We start from the raw sequence: 19552 nt of genomic DNA, 5'->3' as shown, positions 1-19552 counted from the left end.
AGTGAGGTGTCATGCAATTAATACTTACAAGTTTTGACATAGATTTGCAATTCTGTCTCCAGTTCTTCCAGGAACATCACTGGCAGTGCGTTTTTATCACTCATTTTCAAGTGATGGGTTCTTCACCTAATGATGTTTCTTTTTTTTTTTCTTAGGATTCACAGTTGCTTACATTTGAGGAAGATGACCCACCAGAACCACTTGAGCTAGCAGTTAAAGAAGTTGTTAGTGTTGTAAAGTCAGCTCAAGAGAAGGTAAACCTAGGTTTTGTTTTGTTTCAGTGTACTTTTGGTCAGGAAATGTTGACTTTTCTTATTAATGTCAGTGGGAGTTTTATTTGTCAATAGTTCTGTAACCTTGACCTAAGTTTGTCAAGGTTAGTAAGAGACTGCCTCTCTACAACCTCTTTGCATTGATTCACTTTTGCGAGTAGTGAGCAGAATGTGCTCCACGGCTTCTGCAGAATGACCAACAACCACATTATGCCAAGTTTATAGGTACACCTTCAGTGAACTCGTACAGCAGCCCTCTCCCCACACACTCACGATCGATATGATGGTTCCCCATCCTATTGCTGAAGTGTGGGGTGGGGACTTTGTGAAGAAGGAAAGGGACACTTCTCCTCTGGGACAGGAAAACATCTTTGCATCTTGCTGTTTGTGTGGCTGATTACAGGTTTGCTTCATAAGTCAGAGCTGGGTAGGGATCAGTGGAGAAGGTGCAAAGTCCTGAGGGTGAAGCCTTGGCTCTACTGAATCCTGTATTCAGTGAGGAGCAAATGGTCTCTTTCTTCCTCTCCCACCCCCACCCCACATACTGGGAAGTGGCTTAGTGCATGTAAAATTAAAATATGGCAGAATGTGGCTCTTAGAACAGAATAATAATGCATTAAAAGGGGAAAAAAACCTGTATGTATGCTTTTTAGCAGTGATAAGTTTCTGCATTTTCATACTGGTGACTGTAACTACTAGTCACATCTGAACTGGGGCTCAGCTTTAGGCACCTGCATCAAATTAGCCTAATGCTTTTCTTCTAGTTTTGCTTTGTTATTTTGGTTTGCTTGTCTGATTTAGATGTTAAGCAGCTCTACTATGATTGCTTTGAAAACTATGTGTGCGCCTATCTGCCTGATACACAACTTACAGGCACACCCTGATGGGTGGCAGCTGGGGATTGCTAACATGTAAAGTTGTTTGTGCACTTGTTCTCTTTTTTTTCCCCTTTTTTCTTTCTTTTTTTTTTGCCCCTACCAGTGATCCCTGCCCCAGCACTGAGGCTAGAGAGACTGGAGTTGGTAGGGCAGTGGAGTTGGCGTTAGTGTTCCTCAGTGCCACTGGAAGAAACCACAATGGGAAATTGTAAGGAGAGAGGACTGCTAGGTCTAAAAGTGGTATGCTGTATAATGTGTGAAGCCAGCAACCAAGGGAGATCTGCTGCAAATGAAAGCTGGTGACTAACAGCAGAAAAAAACAGGTGTCTTGCAGTGCAGTGTTTAAAACATTTCTGGAAGGTGAGCAGGGCTGCGAATGTGTTTGTATGGGAGATAGACAGTAGGTTTGGGTCTGCTGGCTGCCCTTGGCCAGCGTCAAAATTCAGCCTGGATGCGTGGGGCCAGCTCTGTGCTCAGAGTACCGTGCCCGTGGCTGGCCCACGAGAGCCACGTCTCAAGGCTAAAACTTGCTTTTGCCTGCATGTCAGAACCAAGGCACAGCGCTGCAGTCCTGGATTTCCCTGAAGTTGTGTTGTACCACTGGCAGCATCTCTGCTGCAGTCCTCAGTTAACTTGTGGTGTTTAACTGTAGATTCTGACTGCTGTAGCAGCACAGTAGTTCAGTGCCCGCGGTGCCCTGTGGGCACCTTAACCTGCTGTGGTTAAGCTTGGGCAGCAGAAGGTAGCAAGCACTGGCTCTGCGGCAGCCTAAGCCTGGGGGACTGCTTGCTGCTATAGGACTGTTCTCTTGCTCTCCCCTACCTGTGGCTTTGCAATCCGACACTCTCCCTTGTGCAGTCTCTGGTCCTTGTCTGACCTTGGGTTGAGCCATTTCAGTACGTTGATCAAGCTGTAAAACTGCAGCCAGCAATCTAATGTGGTTTTGCAGCAGCTTAAACCAATATAAGCACATTTAAACATGTATTGGATTAAACTGGGTTTGCTTACATAATCTGGGTTGTTCTGAACTGTCCCAAAACCCAATTCCATAATCTTGTGCACAGCTGCTGGAAAAATTTCTCTGAATTACTCTTACTCCTTCAGTTAAGGTACCACCTGAATGTTTATTTGGATTTCAGTGTATAATAACCATAGCATGGCACTCTGGTAGCTACTTTCCCTCCTTCCTTAAACGCGTACCTTTCTCTAAACACCTCAGGGGTTCTCTCCTACGATAATTGTCTGTCTTGCATATTCCTCAGGTAATACCAAGGGTCCAAAGGTTGGGGTTTTTTGTGGTGTTTTCTGTCTGCCCCTTGCTCTTCAAACTCTTAATCTTTGCCTGTGAAATTGAAACCTCTCTCTGCAGCTAGTTCAAACACAAATTTCTGATATGTGTTTATAACTCACTACTCGTGTGACTGGCTCTGAATGTAGTTTGTGACCATATGCTACATGTTTGTCAATGTTGTAGCATCCTGCAGAGCTCTGCACTTGCCTGAGGCATCATGAGTTCAACATGCTGCTTTACTTGTGATCGGTATGGCAAGAGCATATAGGTGCCTTAGTTCAACAGCTAGGGCTTGATTTATTGCATGTCACTTTAAATATGTGTTTGACCTTGCATCAGAGAGGTTGTGGTCATCAAAGGCAGGACTGAGAGTGAGAGATCAAAAAAGCAGTAAACATGGGATACGTAATACTTTTAACACAGCTGTATGCTGATTGAGCCCTGTGGTATGTCTTTTGTGGTGGGTGGTCCTCTGTCCTGAATGCGGGGCCATGGAGCACAGCCAGGTGATGAGCCTGCCTGGTGCTGGGAGTGAGCCTCCTGCCTGGGAAGTCTTGCTCTGAAACAATTCGGGATTGCCAGCCAGACTGTAATTATTACATTAGTGCTGACAGCTCTGTTTATATCCAGGACACACGTTGACACATGCAGTCCTTACGTATATACATACTTCCTTGCCTTAAAGAGGCTGAAAGTTATAGAACTGGTGTATGTTCCACAGTGCAGTGCTGCAGACACGGTTGGGGAAGCTGCTGGTTGTCAGCTTGGCCAAAGCCGTTGTGACAGGGACAGAGCTGCTCTGTGGCTGAAGGTTACACCACACTGCTTCTTGACAAAGCCTCTATTTATACATTGCCTTCACTCCAATTTTGGGCCAGAGCCTAAATATATAGAATGAAGTGGCCCATTTTCATTGTGTGGTGTTGGTTGTTTTGTTTTAATAAAGTAAACATTAGGAATATTCTTAGCTAATTCTGCCAACCTTTCCATTACTGCAGTCTATTTCCAGAGGCTTTGAAATTCACAACAACAACAAAGGCAACAGAAAAGATGATTCTATTGTTGGGGACTTGGCACAGGTGGAGCAGATACAACAGAAGTCTTCCTTCTTTTCCTGCTTCATGCTTAAATAGAATGGGGTAAAATGCCCTCAGAGTGCCATTCCTTTAATGAGTGATAATAGGTTGCTATACAAGAAATGGCTGTCCTGGATCACAACAGGCAACAGCAAATATGAAAGCTTCATGTTAATTTTTGTGTGATGAATCTTGCTGAGGGAAATGGTGGAGAGAAAGGAGGACTTTTGCAGGCTTGTGAGGGGTCCTGTTTTCTGATGAGCTGCGCAGCATGCCTGTGGAGGCCTTATGCACCCACACAGCTGTCATAGCTTCATCTTGGTATCCCTTTGCAGCCACCCTGTTGTGAGCTGGCAGCCCGTGGTCGTGCCACACGGGGGCCTCGGGGCTTCCAGTTCCACTTGCTCTGAAGCAGGTAGAGACATTGTGCAGCAAAGGCTGCTGTCCTTTCCAGGAAAGACGGGTTTCTCGTTGTCATCGCTACAGTACTAGCTGGAATCATTCTTAGTTACGTACATGTGTTTATTTCTGATTATTTTTGGTGGAGTGATCTGCCCTGACTATCATGTGCAGTTCCTATTGTCTTTTAACTCCGTGTTTTGCTTGAAAAGCTGCCCTGGAGCTTTGCTGCTTTAGTGACTGGAGTTTTTTTACAAGCCTAAGTGGAATCATGGCCCATGCAGCTTTTTTTTATTCTTTTTTCTTGGTTTTTAGTTTCTGTACTAGTATAATCCTTTAGCCTCAGTGTATTTACTTTTCTTCCATGGTGCTTGCTGTCAATAAATATGTTGTGAAGGAATTTTATTTCCTTCCAGCCTTTGTTTAGCTTGGTTAAATAAGTTGTTTCTTAAGTCTCTTTTCACAATGTTGTCCTGCCTGGTAAGTCACTCCTGTGCACCCATTCTCTGCAGCAGCTCCAGTTAAATCCATTTTCTTGAGCTTGATGGCTGAAGTGACACACAGCCCTACAGGTGAGGTCTCACCATTAAAAATTACTGCTGCTTTGTGTCTCTGAAAGTACTTTCTTGATGCATTTTAGGCTTCCAGTCTGCTTCTCCCATGGCTGCTTCATACTGTGACTGACTTGATGCATCCAGGACTCTCTTCCTTTGGTGTTCTCCCAGTGATAAGCTGCCCTTTGTAGGAGTAATATTTGTTAATTCTCATACACACACGCTCTGTATTTTGAATTGCATTTCTCTTCTAGTCTTCAAGGTTTTTTCAGCTTTTCTGTGTGATGTCCTAATCTTCCTTTATATTGCTGCTTCCTAGCTTGCTTTGCTCGGCATCACACTTCCTTTCAGATTTCTCCTGGGGGATTTTGGACATTAACTATGCAATAGGGTTGGTGCCTGACAGGCTCCTTTGTAACTTGTTTCCAGCTTTCACCTCCCTGCTCACTGTACTGTCCTCTCCCTTTCAAACACATCCCCTTTCACCTTAACATGGAAATGATAGAGTACAAGCTTAATTATCAGTGGGGTGACCCTACTAAATAGGCAAGACAACATAATGGATCTAACCTACTTAAGAACTGAGTGTCTTATTGAAGGAATACATCAGGGTGGGGATTTGTTTGCTTCAGTGGAGATAATACTGGCTTTGGCACTGTCAGGTAGCCTGCCTGTCTTCCAGCTGCTGCCGCAGATGTGTGTGGGCCTCTTATAGGCTTGTGCCACATCTGCCAGCTTGGTGCAGGGGTCAGGAATGCCTTAGCACCCCAACGGCACAATGTGACTGTGTCTCCGCAGCTGAATCTCTCTCCAAGCTCTTGTAGCACAAACTGGCAAACCTCTCCTGTTTTATTGTCTTCTGTTGCTCTTCATGTCTTCAGTTATGCTGTCTCTACAGCAATACACAGCAATACACACCTGTAAATGGTTTGTAAAGACTTGTATGTTAGTGAAGCTAAACCAGCAGGTCTATTTCTGGTGTTTATGTATTTTCCCCCTTCTTAAGTATAAGTACTGCTTCCTGTCCTTGCACTGTTGGTATTCACTTAACTTGATAGGTGGATTGAAAATTTTTCCTGTCCTGTCTCCTTGTACTTCCTGCTTATTTGCTTAATGCCCCCTTCCCATTTTTCCACTTTTTTTGTATGGCTGTCAGTCTCAAAGGAGCAGATAAATTCACGTTTTATCAGTTTCTGCTTTGTTTCTGTTGCTGACATGGTAACTCACTCTCTCCTGCACTCATTCCATCACTCACCCAGCCTTCGCCCTGGTGTTTGCCATCATTTTGGAAAACTGGTCTACGGTTGTCTCATTATATTTGCAGACAAATTCACTTTGATACCGACTTCTAAAAATCCACCCCTAGCTGTGCCTGGGTTAGATGTTGCATTTGCCTTCTCTTCTTCAGTCTGTCTGTGTCACTTGGTAAAGTGACACAGTTGCTTGGGTAAAGAGGGCATGGTGAAGAAGCCAGAGAAACCCCCCTCAAGAAGTTAACACATAGGTTCTGGTAACCAAGGAAGATCATGTAATTCTTCTTCTGAACAGCTGTTACAACTATCAAAAGGCGGAAGTTTCTGACTGGAAAATTTTCTAATGGTGGGGTTTTAAGCTGAGCACACAAACTGTCTGTGTGCCCATTGACAAGATGAGTTTTCCATGCCAAAAAAAAAGAGCTTTCTCCTTCTCGGAGTAGTACTCCAAAACAAGTATGGGAAATTGTGGGCGTCCTAAATCTAATAGTGTACTGATGCCTACAGTTGAGGTCAAGGCAGCTTTCACTGTGTGACTGCCTTATGGTGTATACTCATTTTCTTGTGAAAATGTTAAAAGATTTATATTACTTACATACTATGGAATAACCTCAAGTAACCTGCTCTTTCTGGAAATAAATACCAAGTGCAGTAAAACTGATTTTCTTCCATAAAAAAGCAATCAAGACCTGTAATGCTGAGAGTTTTGTACACACATGTGGTGCGGCTGGGGCCTGGGGAAGATGAAGAAGACCTTCCCCAGCAGGACTGTCAGAACTTCTCCCTGAAATAATGGCCCTTCACTCCCCCTTGGCCATGGGAGGGAACCTGCTGCTGCACGTGGAGAGGGGAGGGAGGAGTAACAGAAAGGCCATGTGTAATGCACAGATTGGTGGGGTGCCAGTGCCAAACCTGAAACCTCAAGGCAAGAGGACACCCTGTGTGAGGAACAGAGGTACTCTGGTGCTCCTTGAGATGAAGCAGCTTCTGCTGCTACTTCAGAAAGGAAAGAAATGGAAATTTACAGCTCTGTCCAGAGGAACTGCAATGGGAAAAAGTCAAGATATAGAGGGAGAAGGCAAAGCAGGGGGAAGGACTTTAATAGCTGTGGGTACATGTGTTTGGACACTTGAGTTTCTCAGAAAAATACTTGTCTTGCTCCAACTGTAGTGCTTTTTCAGTTTCCTTCATTTGTGTAGTTGTTTATCTGAATGAGAGTTGTTTTAGGATAATTCACTAACAATTTTAGGTACGTATAAGCAAGGTGTGTTACAGCATCTGCAGCTCATTGGAGTGATGTCCCTGGTAAAGATGAGTGGGGGAGAGAGAGATGAGGAACATAAATGAAGTTGAAGAGCAACTCCCTTCCCATCAGTCCAGGTGCTGCTGTTTTCTTGTGAACATCTATCCTTCCTCGTCAACCAGAAAGGGGTGCTTTGCCTGACCCTTCCTTCTCCTGTCTTCATCTGTGCAGAGAAAATGAATTTGAGAAAGCAGGTTGGATGGGCGTGAAGAAAGAGGAGCATAGCACAGGAAGCTTCAGTATTTTTCTTCACGTGACTGTTCTGGGGAAAACGGCCTACATATTTCTGCTCGGTTCTATGAAAATCATGCGCTACACTTCTAAAGGAATGTCACTTACAAAGAGAAACAGCAGTTCGGTCTCTTTAATCAACTTCTCACCACTTGTGGCAGCATCTTAAATGAAAACATAATCACTTTCTCTTCAAATTCTAGCCCAGAATTCTACTTCTCTCAGTATTCTGACTCCTTAATCTGTCCTGCTCCCAGAACAAAGGGATTCACCTGATACAAAGACATATTATTTTCTGTTAACAAATGTGGAACCACTCCTTTTTCTAATTGGATTAAAAATTAGCAGACCTCTGTACCTGAAGACCACAGTTATTTTATTAAAAGCAAGGGGAGAAGGGGAGTAGGACTTGGTAGATGTCTTTGGCAGAAAATAAATCAATCCGGGAGACTAAACCTAACCTAACCTTGGGCTCCTAACCTAAAAGTACCAATATTTAAAAAATGGATTTAGCATCTCTTGACAGGTGTAGAAAGAAGAGTGAAAGATCCGTCACCTACAGCGTCTGTTTCCATCCTTTACTTAGAAGTAAACACAATTAAGAAAAAAGTGGTGCATTAACTCATCTACCGACTCTCCTGCCATGCTTTATTTTTTTTAAGCAGTAATCAGCCGTGTACCTGGCAACCTTGACTCTTAGACATCCAGAAATTCCAGATGAATGGCTCTGCATCACATGTGCAGCAAGTCCAACTTGTTCTGAATGCACTGAACTTCCTATGCATGTGTGGATGAAATGTGCATGAATGATAAACCTCTGCATTTAGGATGTGCAAGTATCAGCAGCTTTTGCATTAGACCTGTCCTTTCCCCTCCTCTGCCCTCAAAAAAGAGGGAAGAACCTATTAATTTTTGAAGTCTTCAAAGACCCACCATGCCAGTCCATCCTTGTGAATGAAAGGAGTGATTCTGTTTCAACTCAGTTACAAGTAAAATAAGCAGTTAGGCTCTTTGCTCTTGTTAGCTATTAAAAATGCTTTATGTTATATCATAGTAATGGATGTTTTTGTTGATAATGTGAGTTTAAGGGTCAGAAACCACTTCTGAAGGAAGTTGGACTTTGGGGAAGGGAAGAGGTGAGGGAAACTGATTTGTCCACTTCTAAACTATAATTTGCAGAAGACAAACCTGAAAAGGCAAATCTTGTTGCTTGTGGGTGTGGTTGGGATTTTTATTTGTCATGTCCACCCCTTCCCCCCACTCCTTTGCAATTAAGTCTCTACCTTAATGGATGTGCTCTGAAGCCCTTGATAGTGCTCTGGTCCTTCTTAGGATATATGCTATAGAGCCCAGGAAGGTGAAGTATATTTAAGGATAGACTGATAAAGATCTTCCAGAAGGTACATGATTAATTTTTAAGCCTTCAGCTTCGATTCCAGTGCCCTTAAGTGAAGCAATAAGTGCGCAAACATAATTTAATAGCATACATGAAGAGTTCCTGTCAGACAAATCTTACATTGTCTGTGCATTGCATTAACCTGGTTAAGTTTGCCTGAGTCAGTCTAAGGAAGGCTCAGCTGTCCTTTGCAATGGTGGAGCTGTGGGGACAGTGACGAGCAGCTGTCTTCGACCAGCAGAGCTGTTTGCAAAGTGAGTTTCTCTCTCTGGCATAATGAGTGATTTCTGACTTGTGTACCTGGAGCTTTCCTGTGCCACCAGGTGCTTACTGCATACTCCGGGAATTCTGCACAGCAGCTCCAGCGCCTCAGTCAGTTTGCAGAGGAGAGGGAGGAAAAAACATTCAGTGTTTGTAATCTCAGTGTGATAATGAGTTAAATTACTGCTCATAAAAATGAGGGAGTGTACTCCATGAAGTCTGTTGCTGTCAAGTGGCATACAAGCTGGTCCCAGACATGCAATGGTATACAAGCTAGTCCCAGACATGCAGTTTCATCACCAAATTTTAGGGCCTTTCTTGGTTTGGTCAAAGACTTGAATAAACTTTTAAAGGCTCCTGCTCCTCCCCACCCCACTGAGAACTGGAATTACTCAGACAACATCCTCTGCAGTAGCAGGGTTATGCTGAAGTTTGACCTTTATACGATACCACTGAAATCTTGTTTGGTAAAACCAGCTGCTCTGTGGTAGGCTACTTAGTTCGGAGCAGAAGAGGAAGAAGAGCAATCTTCTTTGTCTTCCTGATGCAAAATTGTGATCTTTGAGTTTTTAATATATAGATACATGAAACACAAAGGAGTCTGTGTCAGGTGAGGTGTTACTTTTGTATTGGATAACGATGCAGAAGGAATTTTGGAAAATACGAGAATTTCCGGGTATTACAGTCTGTGTCCAGAAGTGAACACTTGAGCTATGCTTTTTAGAAGTGAATGTATAGAAGGAGGTAGGGATGTTAACAAAATGGCTTAGAAATCTCGCACCTGTGGAATTCAGCATAATTCTGGTTGCTTAAAGTCCTTCCTTTTCTTAGTTGCTTTCTTGCCTTCAACAAACCTTCTTCTGAAGACTAACTTGTTTTTCCCTTCCTTTGTCTCCCCCCACCCCCTTTCATTTCTTTAGGTGGTTTCTTGTAATGTTGTGGGAGACTCCATTAAATTTGTTGTCACTGTCTCAGATACTTCGCCCGCGGCTGCAGAAGGTCAGTCCTACAGCGTGAAGCTGTCTCCACTTCACTTGCAGGTAAAATGTTAAGTGTTGTTCTCTCTTTCCTTTTGTTATATCTCATCCTGAAGTTGAGCTGAACCTCCTGTTTGCAAAATGCATACCAACTCATGTTAACTCCAGAGAAGCATTAAATATTACAGTTTCCCTCTGGGGCAAGTGATAAATTCATAAGTTAAGTTGCCTCTATAGGAGACTGTGGATAAATAACACATTGGGTAGACTACTCAGGTATATAGAACAATACCCTTTTTTGACTGGCATTCACTCTCAAAGCTTAAGTAACTTCTGCCTTCTTAGACTGTCACTTTGAATTTACTTAGAAACTGGTATCATTCTTCCTTTGGCGAGCCTTAGTGTGGAGCTTGACCTACAATTTCTTTACAGGACACCAGAACACTCCAATAACTGCTTTCCTATCCACAGCTTCAGCTCTGTGTGAAAGACAAAGGAGAAGATGTCAAAGTTGAGTGGTTCCTCCTTAACGCTGATGAAACCAACTTTGAAATCCAGCCAGCAGTGCAGGAGGTCAGTCAGTTTTATTTGTTATAATGGCAGAGAAGATGGGTCTCTATCCCTTCAGTGCAAAACCCAGTGTAACGGTTTAGGTTAGCAGTCGAAGTGTCTAGAGCTAAGGTATCGGGTGAGGCTAGAAGAGCTGAAGCAGAAATGCATGTTCCTTTCTGCTGGCTGCCTTCGATAGAAGCAGTTACCTGTCCGCAGTGCAATCTTGAGCTGCTGCTTCAATGAAATCTGCCATGGCTCATCGGTCAAAACCCTACATCTCTGAAATCTAGGAGCATTTCTCAAGATTACTGAAGCATTAAAGATAAGTCTGTATTTGACAGACAAGTAACTTCGCAAACATTTTTCATCCAAATTCAAAGGTGTGAAAAATGTCTGTTCCTAAATGCCTTCTCTCAGACCACTTCTAAAATAATAAAAAAAACCAATTGTAGTTGTGTTCCCGTCAAAGTAATTACAAAGTTGCCCCTTCCTTAACTTAAATCTGTTTTGAAATCTGGCAACTATAGTTCGGAAACAACTCTGGAAAAAATACAATTGTTTAAGGAAATGATGGATGATCTAAAAATATCTTGATCATTTTGAAATTGTACCTTATCTTAGTATATAAACACTGATTCATTGGGGGGTTTTTATTGGGGCATCCCCTAAAAGAGTTTCTTCATGACTGAGACTCTCTTCTGCCTTTGACTCTTCACAATTACTTTTTTTTTTTGGCACAAATGTGATGACTTAAGTCTTTCTTAAAACAGTGGGTGAAGCCTTCCTTCTGTTTTGTGAAGCTGGTTTTCCAACTGAAAGACATTAAAAAATAGGTTTATTGTATAGTGAAACTGCTTCTAAAGACCTGTACTGAGTGACCTAGAATCGTAGTAATTTATTACTATAGTTTTTGTACACAAAAATGTGAAACTCATAATCAAAGACAGACAAGTCTTTTAAAGTGTGTTTTAATATAGATTTTACTGTGCACGCGTGGCAGTGTAAATGACTTTCATGTGTTGGGGTGGCATGCTGATTATCCACATATTGAACAGTCATTAAGTAGTTACCGACAAATGCAAATGACTCTGGTACAGTCACTGGACTTCACAACCTGCTTTTTGAGAGATGCCTGAGTCCGGGCTTGCAAAGGAGTTGCAACTTGTTGCACTTTGCCTGCGTTTTTAAAATACGCCTGTTAAGTTCTTAATAGGTAAAGGCTTTATTTTCACTTTGAAGTTTCTATTAGCACTTAGGGAAGAGGGGAGGCAATAAATGTATAGCTAAAACCTATGAGCAACCTACACCTTGGAAATTGCTTCAGCTCCTAAACTTAAATGTCAGGTTCTGTGTCTCGTTTTTTCCTCTTTTGGAATATTGTATGTACAAATAAATACCTTTAATTGCTTGTGATTATCTACACAGTGGTTTTGTCATCAGTCAAACAAGGTGAATATAATAACCTGTTTTCTGTTGATAATAGCTGGGTGAACCTGAGTTGCATTTGGCACTCTGGCTGACTGGCGGGGCTTGAGTTTGCATGTGGCTGTGCTACTGTGGCTTTATGTGCTGGTGTGCCCCAAGCTGGCCACGTAGCTGGCTGTATGCCCCTAGCCCCTGACAAACCCAAAGTAAAAGGTGTTCTCTTAAGCCTTTTTGGGTGGCAATTAAGCCATTATGGCTTGCCTTGTAGAGGGTGTCATGGTGGAGCATTACTTTCCAAATAAGTATGGCTAAAAATGAGGTTGGGCTGACAGGAGGCTCTTTAACCAAACTGCTTTCCAAATAACTATGGAAACATCAGAAAACACCTATGAGTAGAAGTCCAATGACTGTTGTTGCTGTTGCTACCATTACATAACAAATGTCACATTAGGTTCATGGCAAAGTGAGGGGCAGCTAGGATTTTACAATTTGACAGCACTCTTCATCAGTGTTTAGGTAAGGGCACCTTCAAAATAGTGAAAACTAACCACGATTTATCTGCTTATTTAAATAACATAAGTAATGAAATTACTGAAACCAAGGCTTTAGACAGCCTAATTTAATTTTTTTTTTTTAAGTAAGAGAGTGTTATCTGCAAGTTACAGAAATACGCTGCTGCCTCTTTCCTTGGCGGTTGTTTGAGGGAGCTTGGTGTGAACAACGCAGTTTATGTGGATTGGTCAATGCTGTTGTATGCTTTGAACCATAGCGACCTGTCATCAAAGGGCGGTTAGGTAAGAAAGCAGTGAAACAGGATTTCTGTACATAACATTCCTGGGATTTTTATGAAACACCCTAAATGTTTCTGTAACGCTTGGGTGGTTGGGAAAGGGCTGTTACTCCAGATCTGTTTGACCTGTTGTGCAGGCTGCAAGCATGCTTTTAGGAGTGCAGAAGTCATTGCACGATCATTCTCCTACGCCTAAGAAAGGACTGAGGCTTTTGAAAGGACAGATTGCCTCTTGTGCCAGGAGCTCTGTGTAACGGAGAAGTGTGGTGCAGGGTGTCCAGGGTGGCACAGCAAAGCCTGTGCTCTGCCATGTCCACAGAAACGTGGTTGTTTGAGACTTCAGCTGTCACTGCCTTGTGGCTTCGTGGTGCCGTGTGGCTGCACCAGCGTGGCTCAGGTAGCACTGGCAGCTGGTGGTGCACAGCCGCAGTGTTACCAAAGCAGGATCTACCAGGATTAGGCCTTCAGTCCCCCACTTGATCTTCCTGCTGGTGCAAATAAGGTGTCCTTGTCATCAGTGCTCCTTGTCTTTGCAGCAGGGCTTTGTTTGTTGGCCATGGCACGCTGGTTGTGGGCATGCTCCTGTCAGACAGCAGCATGCAGAAGGGTACCTTTTTTCTGCTTTGTGTGATTATTGCATTCTCCAGTTAGTCAGTATCTACATCTGTAAATCAGTTTCCTTTCTTTTAAAGCCTTGTTCTGTAATAGTAGAGTCTCTCAGGTGTGGTTTCGGGTGAGAAAAGATGGATGAGTCCTCTGTTGTTCAGGTCAGATCTTTGTCTCCTACTTCAATCTTTTCTTTTGAAAAGAAACCTCACGAAGATTTCTCCTGTGCTACCTTCAGAGCAATCGGGTACCAAACTGCCATTTCTGTGATAGTTTAATTTAAAAATCCACTCCTTGTAGGTAACTGAGCAGAAGAGACTTTCTGAGCAGCATGACATGGGAAGCAGGCTTCTCCAGGAGCACAGGGAGGGCAGGGGTGGTTCATCATCTTCATACACCTTACAGTTAATCATGTGAAGCTATGTGTGTAAGCAAAATCTCTGATCTGTTCTGATCCCTCAGAGATAGTGGTGTTAAGCACAGATTGCCCTGAGATTTTTGGATGGGCAAATGTACAAGTCAGTCCCCCAGAGCAGCATGACTATCTATCCTTACAGTACATTTTTCAGCAAGGTTAAAGACCTCCAAGAGATGCTATAATTTTTTTTTTTTCCAATGCAGCAGAGGATTAGCTTCTTCTCAGCTGTTGCAAGCTGGCATAACTCCCATTAAATCAGTGGAACAGGCCGATCCGCTTATCTGATGACCTCATCTGTTCTCTCAGTGGGGCGCAGAGCAGTACAAAAACTTCAAAACACCGTCATAAGATATTAACTGTTAATGAAACTTCTGGTTTTGTGGCTAATAGCTGTGCCTTCCTAACTCTCAGAACAGCATGTGACTTTTTCAGTGTATATTTCTAGTTTTCCTTTAATGCATAACATAAAAATTTAAGTAACTATTTGCATGATCTCTTGTTACATTTTGTTGTTGGCAACAGAAACCATGTATCTCTCTGACAGTTAATGTTTGATAGCTTTGGTGGTTTAGATATACCAAATTAATTTTTGCCTCAACTTCTTTCTTCTAAGTTTTGAGAAACATTATTGTTTGTTTCCTCTTAGGGACAGACAGCAGGGACATGTGCAATATCTGAAACGCTCAGAGATGTTTTGAAGAACCTCTTCAGCTCAGTTTCTCCATCTGTAGTGTTGAGTACGAGGCCTACAGATATAAAGGAGGTTCAGGTAAGTCTTATTCCTACCTAAATCTTTTGAGAAGTGTCTTTCTGCTTAGTGTTTTTTATTATATATTCATGACTCACAAAGGAGTAAGTTTTAACACTGTTTGGTGATCAGAAACAACTGGAATGCATTCTTTAAAACAACATAGCCTTTGGCAGCGAAGGCTTTGTGATCATAACTCCCGTGTGGCTATCTGTTGATGTTACACCCCAGTCAGCTTCCCCCTTATGGATGTGATAGAAGTACTTGGTATTTGCATATGCACAATCCCTCTTGTTCTGCGTGCTTTTCACAGAATGTACAGAACATAAGCCTTCTCCCTCAGGGCACTAGTCCGCCTAAACCTCCAAGGGCTCATGAACTCAAACTGCTGGTGAAGAACATCGTGGTAAACCTAACTGATCACAGTGCTGCAGGTAACATAGCCCATGCGATGCTGCTTGTTTTCAAGCAGGGTTGGGTTTTTTTCCTTTTGACTGAAATAATTTGGAAGTTCTGGGTTACAGCCTTCTCTCAAAGAAGTTGTAAGAAATTGTTGTACTCTGAGAAACAGACTTAGTCATGCTTGCACAAAACTGTGTATGTTTTGGTTTATTTGAGTACTTGACCATCTTGATTTTCTTGTAAACAAATCCATCATTGTTGAAAACAAATTTAAATGAGCATACTTATAAAGTTGGTTATTTTCTGCATTTTAGTTTCTAAAATTTATCACTTTGGGTATACCCAAGATGAGGGGCTGAAATCCAACTCTCCATTAACTGTTAGCAGTGACATTGGTTTGGTTCGGTATTACCTTATTTTTACAGCTGCTTTTCTTATGAGCAATGTGGTGATTTATATAAAACTCTCCTCCTCTATGTAAACTCTCCTCAAAGGTGGTGTTTTGTTGTCAGGGATTTTTTCCCCCCAGTAAGTACCTCTGTGGGTAGGGGAGGGAGTACTTCTTGCAAGTGGAAAATGAAGCCAGAAAGGAGGTCACTGCCTAGTGAAGTTGCGGTGTTGGTTTTGGAAAGAAGCACCAAGCCTCTCGCAAGTATTCAGGCTTCTTCAAGTGCAGGCACGCCTCCATCACTGATTGAGGCACGAGCAAGCATATTTTGGATTTTGTCAGCGGAAATACAAATCTGAGACTCTTGTTATTTATGGTCACTAACAACTCTGTAACAGTTCTTTTAATGGAAGCTTGTGGCTGCTAAATTGAGCAAGGCACTAGTTTTGGATAAATATATCCTACTTGCTATACTCCTTTTTTCAGCTAGATGTAATAGGTTTCTGCCCTAGACTCTTGCATAATGCTGCTTTGCTCATCCTGGTTGGAAGTGATTCCCCTAAAACTTTCTGCAGACTGTTTTTTTAAAAACAAATTATTTTTAAAGCAGTTCTGGAACTCTGCAGTGAAATGTCCTATGTAAATAAAACTGTGCTGGAAGCTGTAGATTGCAGGAAAACTCATTCAGAATTCGTTATTAGTCTACAATTTTGTAGTGCAAACTAAACTTTTCAGAAGAGCAGATCATTTTGGCTGCCTTTAAAAGTCATGAGATGAGATACCTTTATGTGCATGTGGTACAAACAACAGAAGATTCATCTTATGGGAAACCTCTGCCCCCTCCCTGAAAATGAGAGGAAGAGGGGACAATTGATGTGCTCTACTTTGGGTACCCAGATACTGCGAGCAAAATCACCCATTTTCTAAAGGAGGGCATCACTAAAAGGAGATGGAGGGAATTTTGCTGGTTCCTTAGCAACTCTGGGAGTGTTAAAGCTTTGGAGCTGAGTATGAGAAATAAAGCTTCATAGTGGGGTTTAGCTGGTACCCGTGGAAGTCCAGTGGAAACACTGCACAGCTGGGAAGATGCTAGCTTCTGGACATAGCTTGCTGCCTTTTAATTATTATTCCCTTCCCTTTTCCTGGCCTTGTCTTGCAGCAATAATTAATTATCCTGTTGCAACTCAGTAAGAGTGTGCAATATTGCAGGCTAACCTGCATACATAGGTAGAGGATTGGGGAGGGGTGGTTTGTGTGTCTTGGTAATTATCATCCTATAAACCATGTTATAGGAGCTTGTGGCTTTCCTATAGAGATGTTAGTTCGACTGGTGAGTAACCAGTAGCAGAACTGGTCTCTGCTTGTAGGCTGTACCCATTTTTATCTCCTTAGTTAGTGTATGTAAACAAAGATTATCCTAGATTTAGTACTATATAGTCCACAGTGTATCATCTAGGGCAAAAGTGATTTCTGCTGTTAAGAAAAAAATTGTTAGTTGTGTACACCAGGGTTTGCAGGGCAGAAGTGCTGAAATACCTTGTTCAGTATCAGTCGGTCAGTGTCTGGTGTAATTTCAGGTGAGCTATGCAGGCGTTTCTGCCCTGGGCTGCTGAGCACTGCTGGCAGCAGGAGAGCTGGCTGCAGAGGTGTGTGGCTAGGTTAACAGAAAACTGCCCCAGGTTCATTAACTCGGGCTCAGCTCACTGTGAAAGCAGCTAAACTACTTACTCCAGGGTTAGTGTGGATCCCAAATAAGCTGGGTGTACACAGTGCTTTGTCTCCTCTAATAACCTTGCCAGGCCCAAGCTGCTTCTCTGCCTCTGATAGGGCTCATCCACAGCCCCGATGCACCACTAGAGGACAGCTGATTGTAGATAGAAACCTAGGTTCTTCTGGAGAACTGGAGGCAGCATATCTTTTGTATGCTTTGCACACAGCCAATACTGAGCTTTTTGCAGCTTTCCTTGATATTTTTGAACTCTGGGATTGAAATTATTTCTGATGCTGTGAGAGCCATTCAAAAGAAATTGCTTTAAGTGGAACACATTGTGCAAACTATTTCCCATTGGAGCAGCAATATAACTACTCTAATATGCCAATTTGCCACACTATCAAATTCCAAGATCAAGGTAGAGGTAATTCTGCACCGGTACTCCAAAATGCCATGAACTTGTTAAAAACCACAGTCCACAAAGCCATTGTTAATTAACACTACTGTCATCATTCACTTGCTAACAGAAAAAGCTTGCTTTGATGTCCAAAGAAACCACTGTGACTGTGGGCAGTAGGAACTTTGAAAACTTCTGGGGTTTTTTTAAAGCAGCTGAAAGCAACTTTGCTCCCTCCCTCTCTTGCACCCACACCACCACCATCCTGCTGTTCATTTTGTGTCCCTATCCTTTTTGATCTTTTTATGCCCGCACTTTTTTGCTTCATGCCAGAATTTAAATTGGGTTGTCATGTTTCACACTATGTAGAACAGTGCATTAGGACAATGATGATGCAAACTTGACCATCACTATTAACGTATATGGTATACAAACTGAGGGGAGACATTTATTCTGTGGGAGGGTGAGGAAGTTTTGCAATAGTCTATTCAAAAGTGTAGTGTGTAAGGAAGGGGGTTCTTTCTTTTGAGTAAGTGTGCTTCCTGATGATGGAATATTAATAACTGGATATTGACTTTTCTTGCCCTTACAGGCAGCACAAACCTTGCGTGTATAGTTCAGTTGAATGACCCTATGCAGAAGTTTTCCAGCTCTGTAGCCAAAAATGCTGCAAATCCCTTTTGGAAGGAAGAGTTTATCTTGTAAGTAACTTACCTACTGGGAGTACTTTTATAGTAAAGCATATTTTTTTTGCTTAAACTATGCAAGATTAGCATTCTGGAGCTGGTAGGGATTTCAGGATATCTAATTACCCTCTGCATGAATATGAGATCAGACAGGTGTCTAGATCTTCCCTGGTAGATGTCTGATTCTAGTAAATGACAGCAGTAATAGGCATAATAAATTACCCTGTTCTTTCATACAGTGCCAAAAAAAAAGGGTTAGCAAAGTTTTAAAGTTACTTTGCCTTGAAAACTGCATTTGAGGGAATCTGATGTCTCTCCCTTCGCTCCCCTGAGAGGGAAATGTAAATGTGCAAAAAAATTTAGCATCTAAAAGATTGGTGGCTATGATTAAAATGAGAGTGTAAAACTAGCTAGATTATTTTTTTCTGTAGAACAAAAATGGGACTTCTGGACAGCCTGCATGGTGTTCTGTGATTCACACAGCTTCTATAAATAAGGTCAAAAGTGAGCAGTTCTAAAACTATTTTCATTTCCACTTTCTAGCAGCAGCGAAGAAATATCTGGTAGCTTCTGTATTGTACAGATTGAGGAAGGGGGAGTCATTGGTGGAAGGGTGGCTCAGAGGGATGTTTCTCTCGTGGCTTTAAACACACACACAGGCAGGCAGAAGCAGCTTCCCAGGGGAATGGGATAGAGATGCTGACATGCAACATATTGCAGATATCGCTTTCTTTTTTGTCTACCAGATTATTAATGTGAGAGGCACTTCATGAGCAGAGGAGTCTATCTGGTTCTTTCTGTAGCTTTCCACTCCCATCTCGGTTTCATTTCTCTCTATATATGTATTAAAAAAAAATGTTTCAGAGAGTAGTATTTCAGTTGATTTTGTGTGATGTTTTTCTTCGCTGTCTAGTCACAGCCTGGCATCCACTGTATCTGCTCCTTCTCTTGCAAAGCAGAGGCTTAGCGTACAAGGAACTGAGCATGTATTCAGACCTGTGCCTGTCTGTGCTGAGTGCTCTCTTCGTCAAGGAGTGGTGTGCACTTCTGTGTGCTCCTTCTCAACTTGAAGGGGAGTGAGCGTGCAGTGCGCAGATCTTTTTCTGCCTCCTTATCACAGTCTGCTGGACTGCACCTGTGAATGTTATGGAGTTGCACTGCAGAAACAGGAATGCTGAGAGGAAGAGCAACAGGGGCTGCTTGATTTGAAGGAAGGTGCCAGGATTGGTCATCACAAGTTGTAACGGACTTGGAGAACACCAGACCCCTCTGCATGTGTGCAGGGGGTGGAGATGATTAGAAGTCGTTATAGTCAGCAAAGAAAAATTGATGTTGTAGAACACCACTGAAAGGCCTCATTTTTGTATGTGGTCTGATGGAGGTGTGCACACCTGGTTCTCATCCTGCTGTCAAGTGGAAAAACAGCGAGGAAGCTCTCTTCCTTCAGACACATACAGTCCAACAACATACAAAGTCTGATTTTAGTTAGGAGGACCTACAGCTTTTGTGGAAAGACACAGATCAGACAACATTCTTCT

The 19552-nt window shown here is 42.4% G+C and overlaps 1 protein-coding gene across 3 annotated transcripts in view; it reads left to right on the top strand.

Annotated features, from left to right (window-relative positions):
- C2CD2 (C2 calcium dependent domain containing 2) overlaps positions 1–19552 on the top strand; it is a 41271-nt gene that overhangs the window by 2455 nt on the left and 19264 nt on the right. For all 3 annotated transcript variants that reach the window (XM_074814418.1, XM_074814420.1, XM_074814419.1), the window contains exons 2-7: positions 156–254; positions 9835–9954; positions 10363–10464; positions 14329–14451; positions 14744–14864; positions 17921–18029. In XM_074814418.1, coding sequence (XP_074670519.1) covers positions 156–254; positions 9835–9954; positions 10363–10464; positions 14329–14451; positions 14744–14864; positions 17921–18029 — 674 coding nt within the window. The remainder of the gene's footprint in view (positions 1–155; positions 255–9834; positions 9955–10362; positions 10465–14328; positions 14452–14743; positions 14865–17920; positions 18030–19552) is intronic.

Source organism: Strix aluco, chromosome 2 (genome assembly GCF_031877795.1).
Source record: "Strix aluco isolate bStrAlu1 chromosome 2, bStrAlu1.hap1, whole genome shotgun sequence".
Lineage (NCBI taxonomy): Eukaryota > Metazoa > Chordata > Aves > Strigiformes > Strigidae > Strix > Strix aluco.
This window is presented reverse-complemented; position numbering and strand designations above follow the sequence as displayed.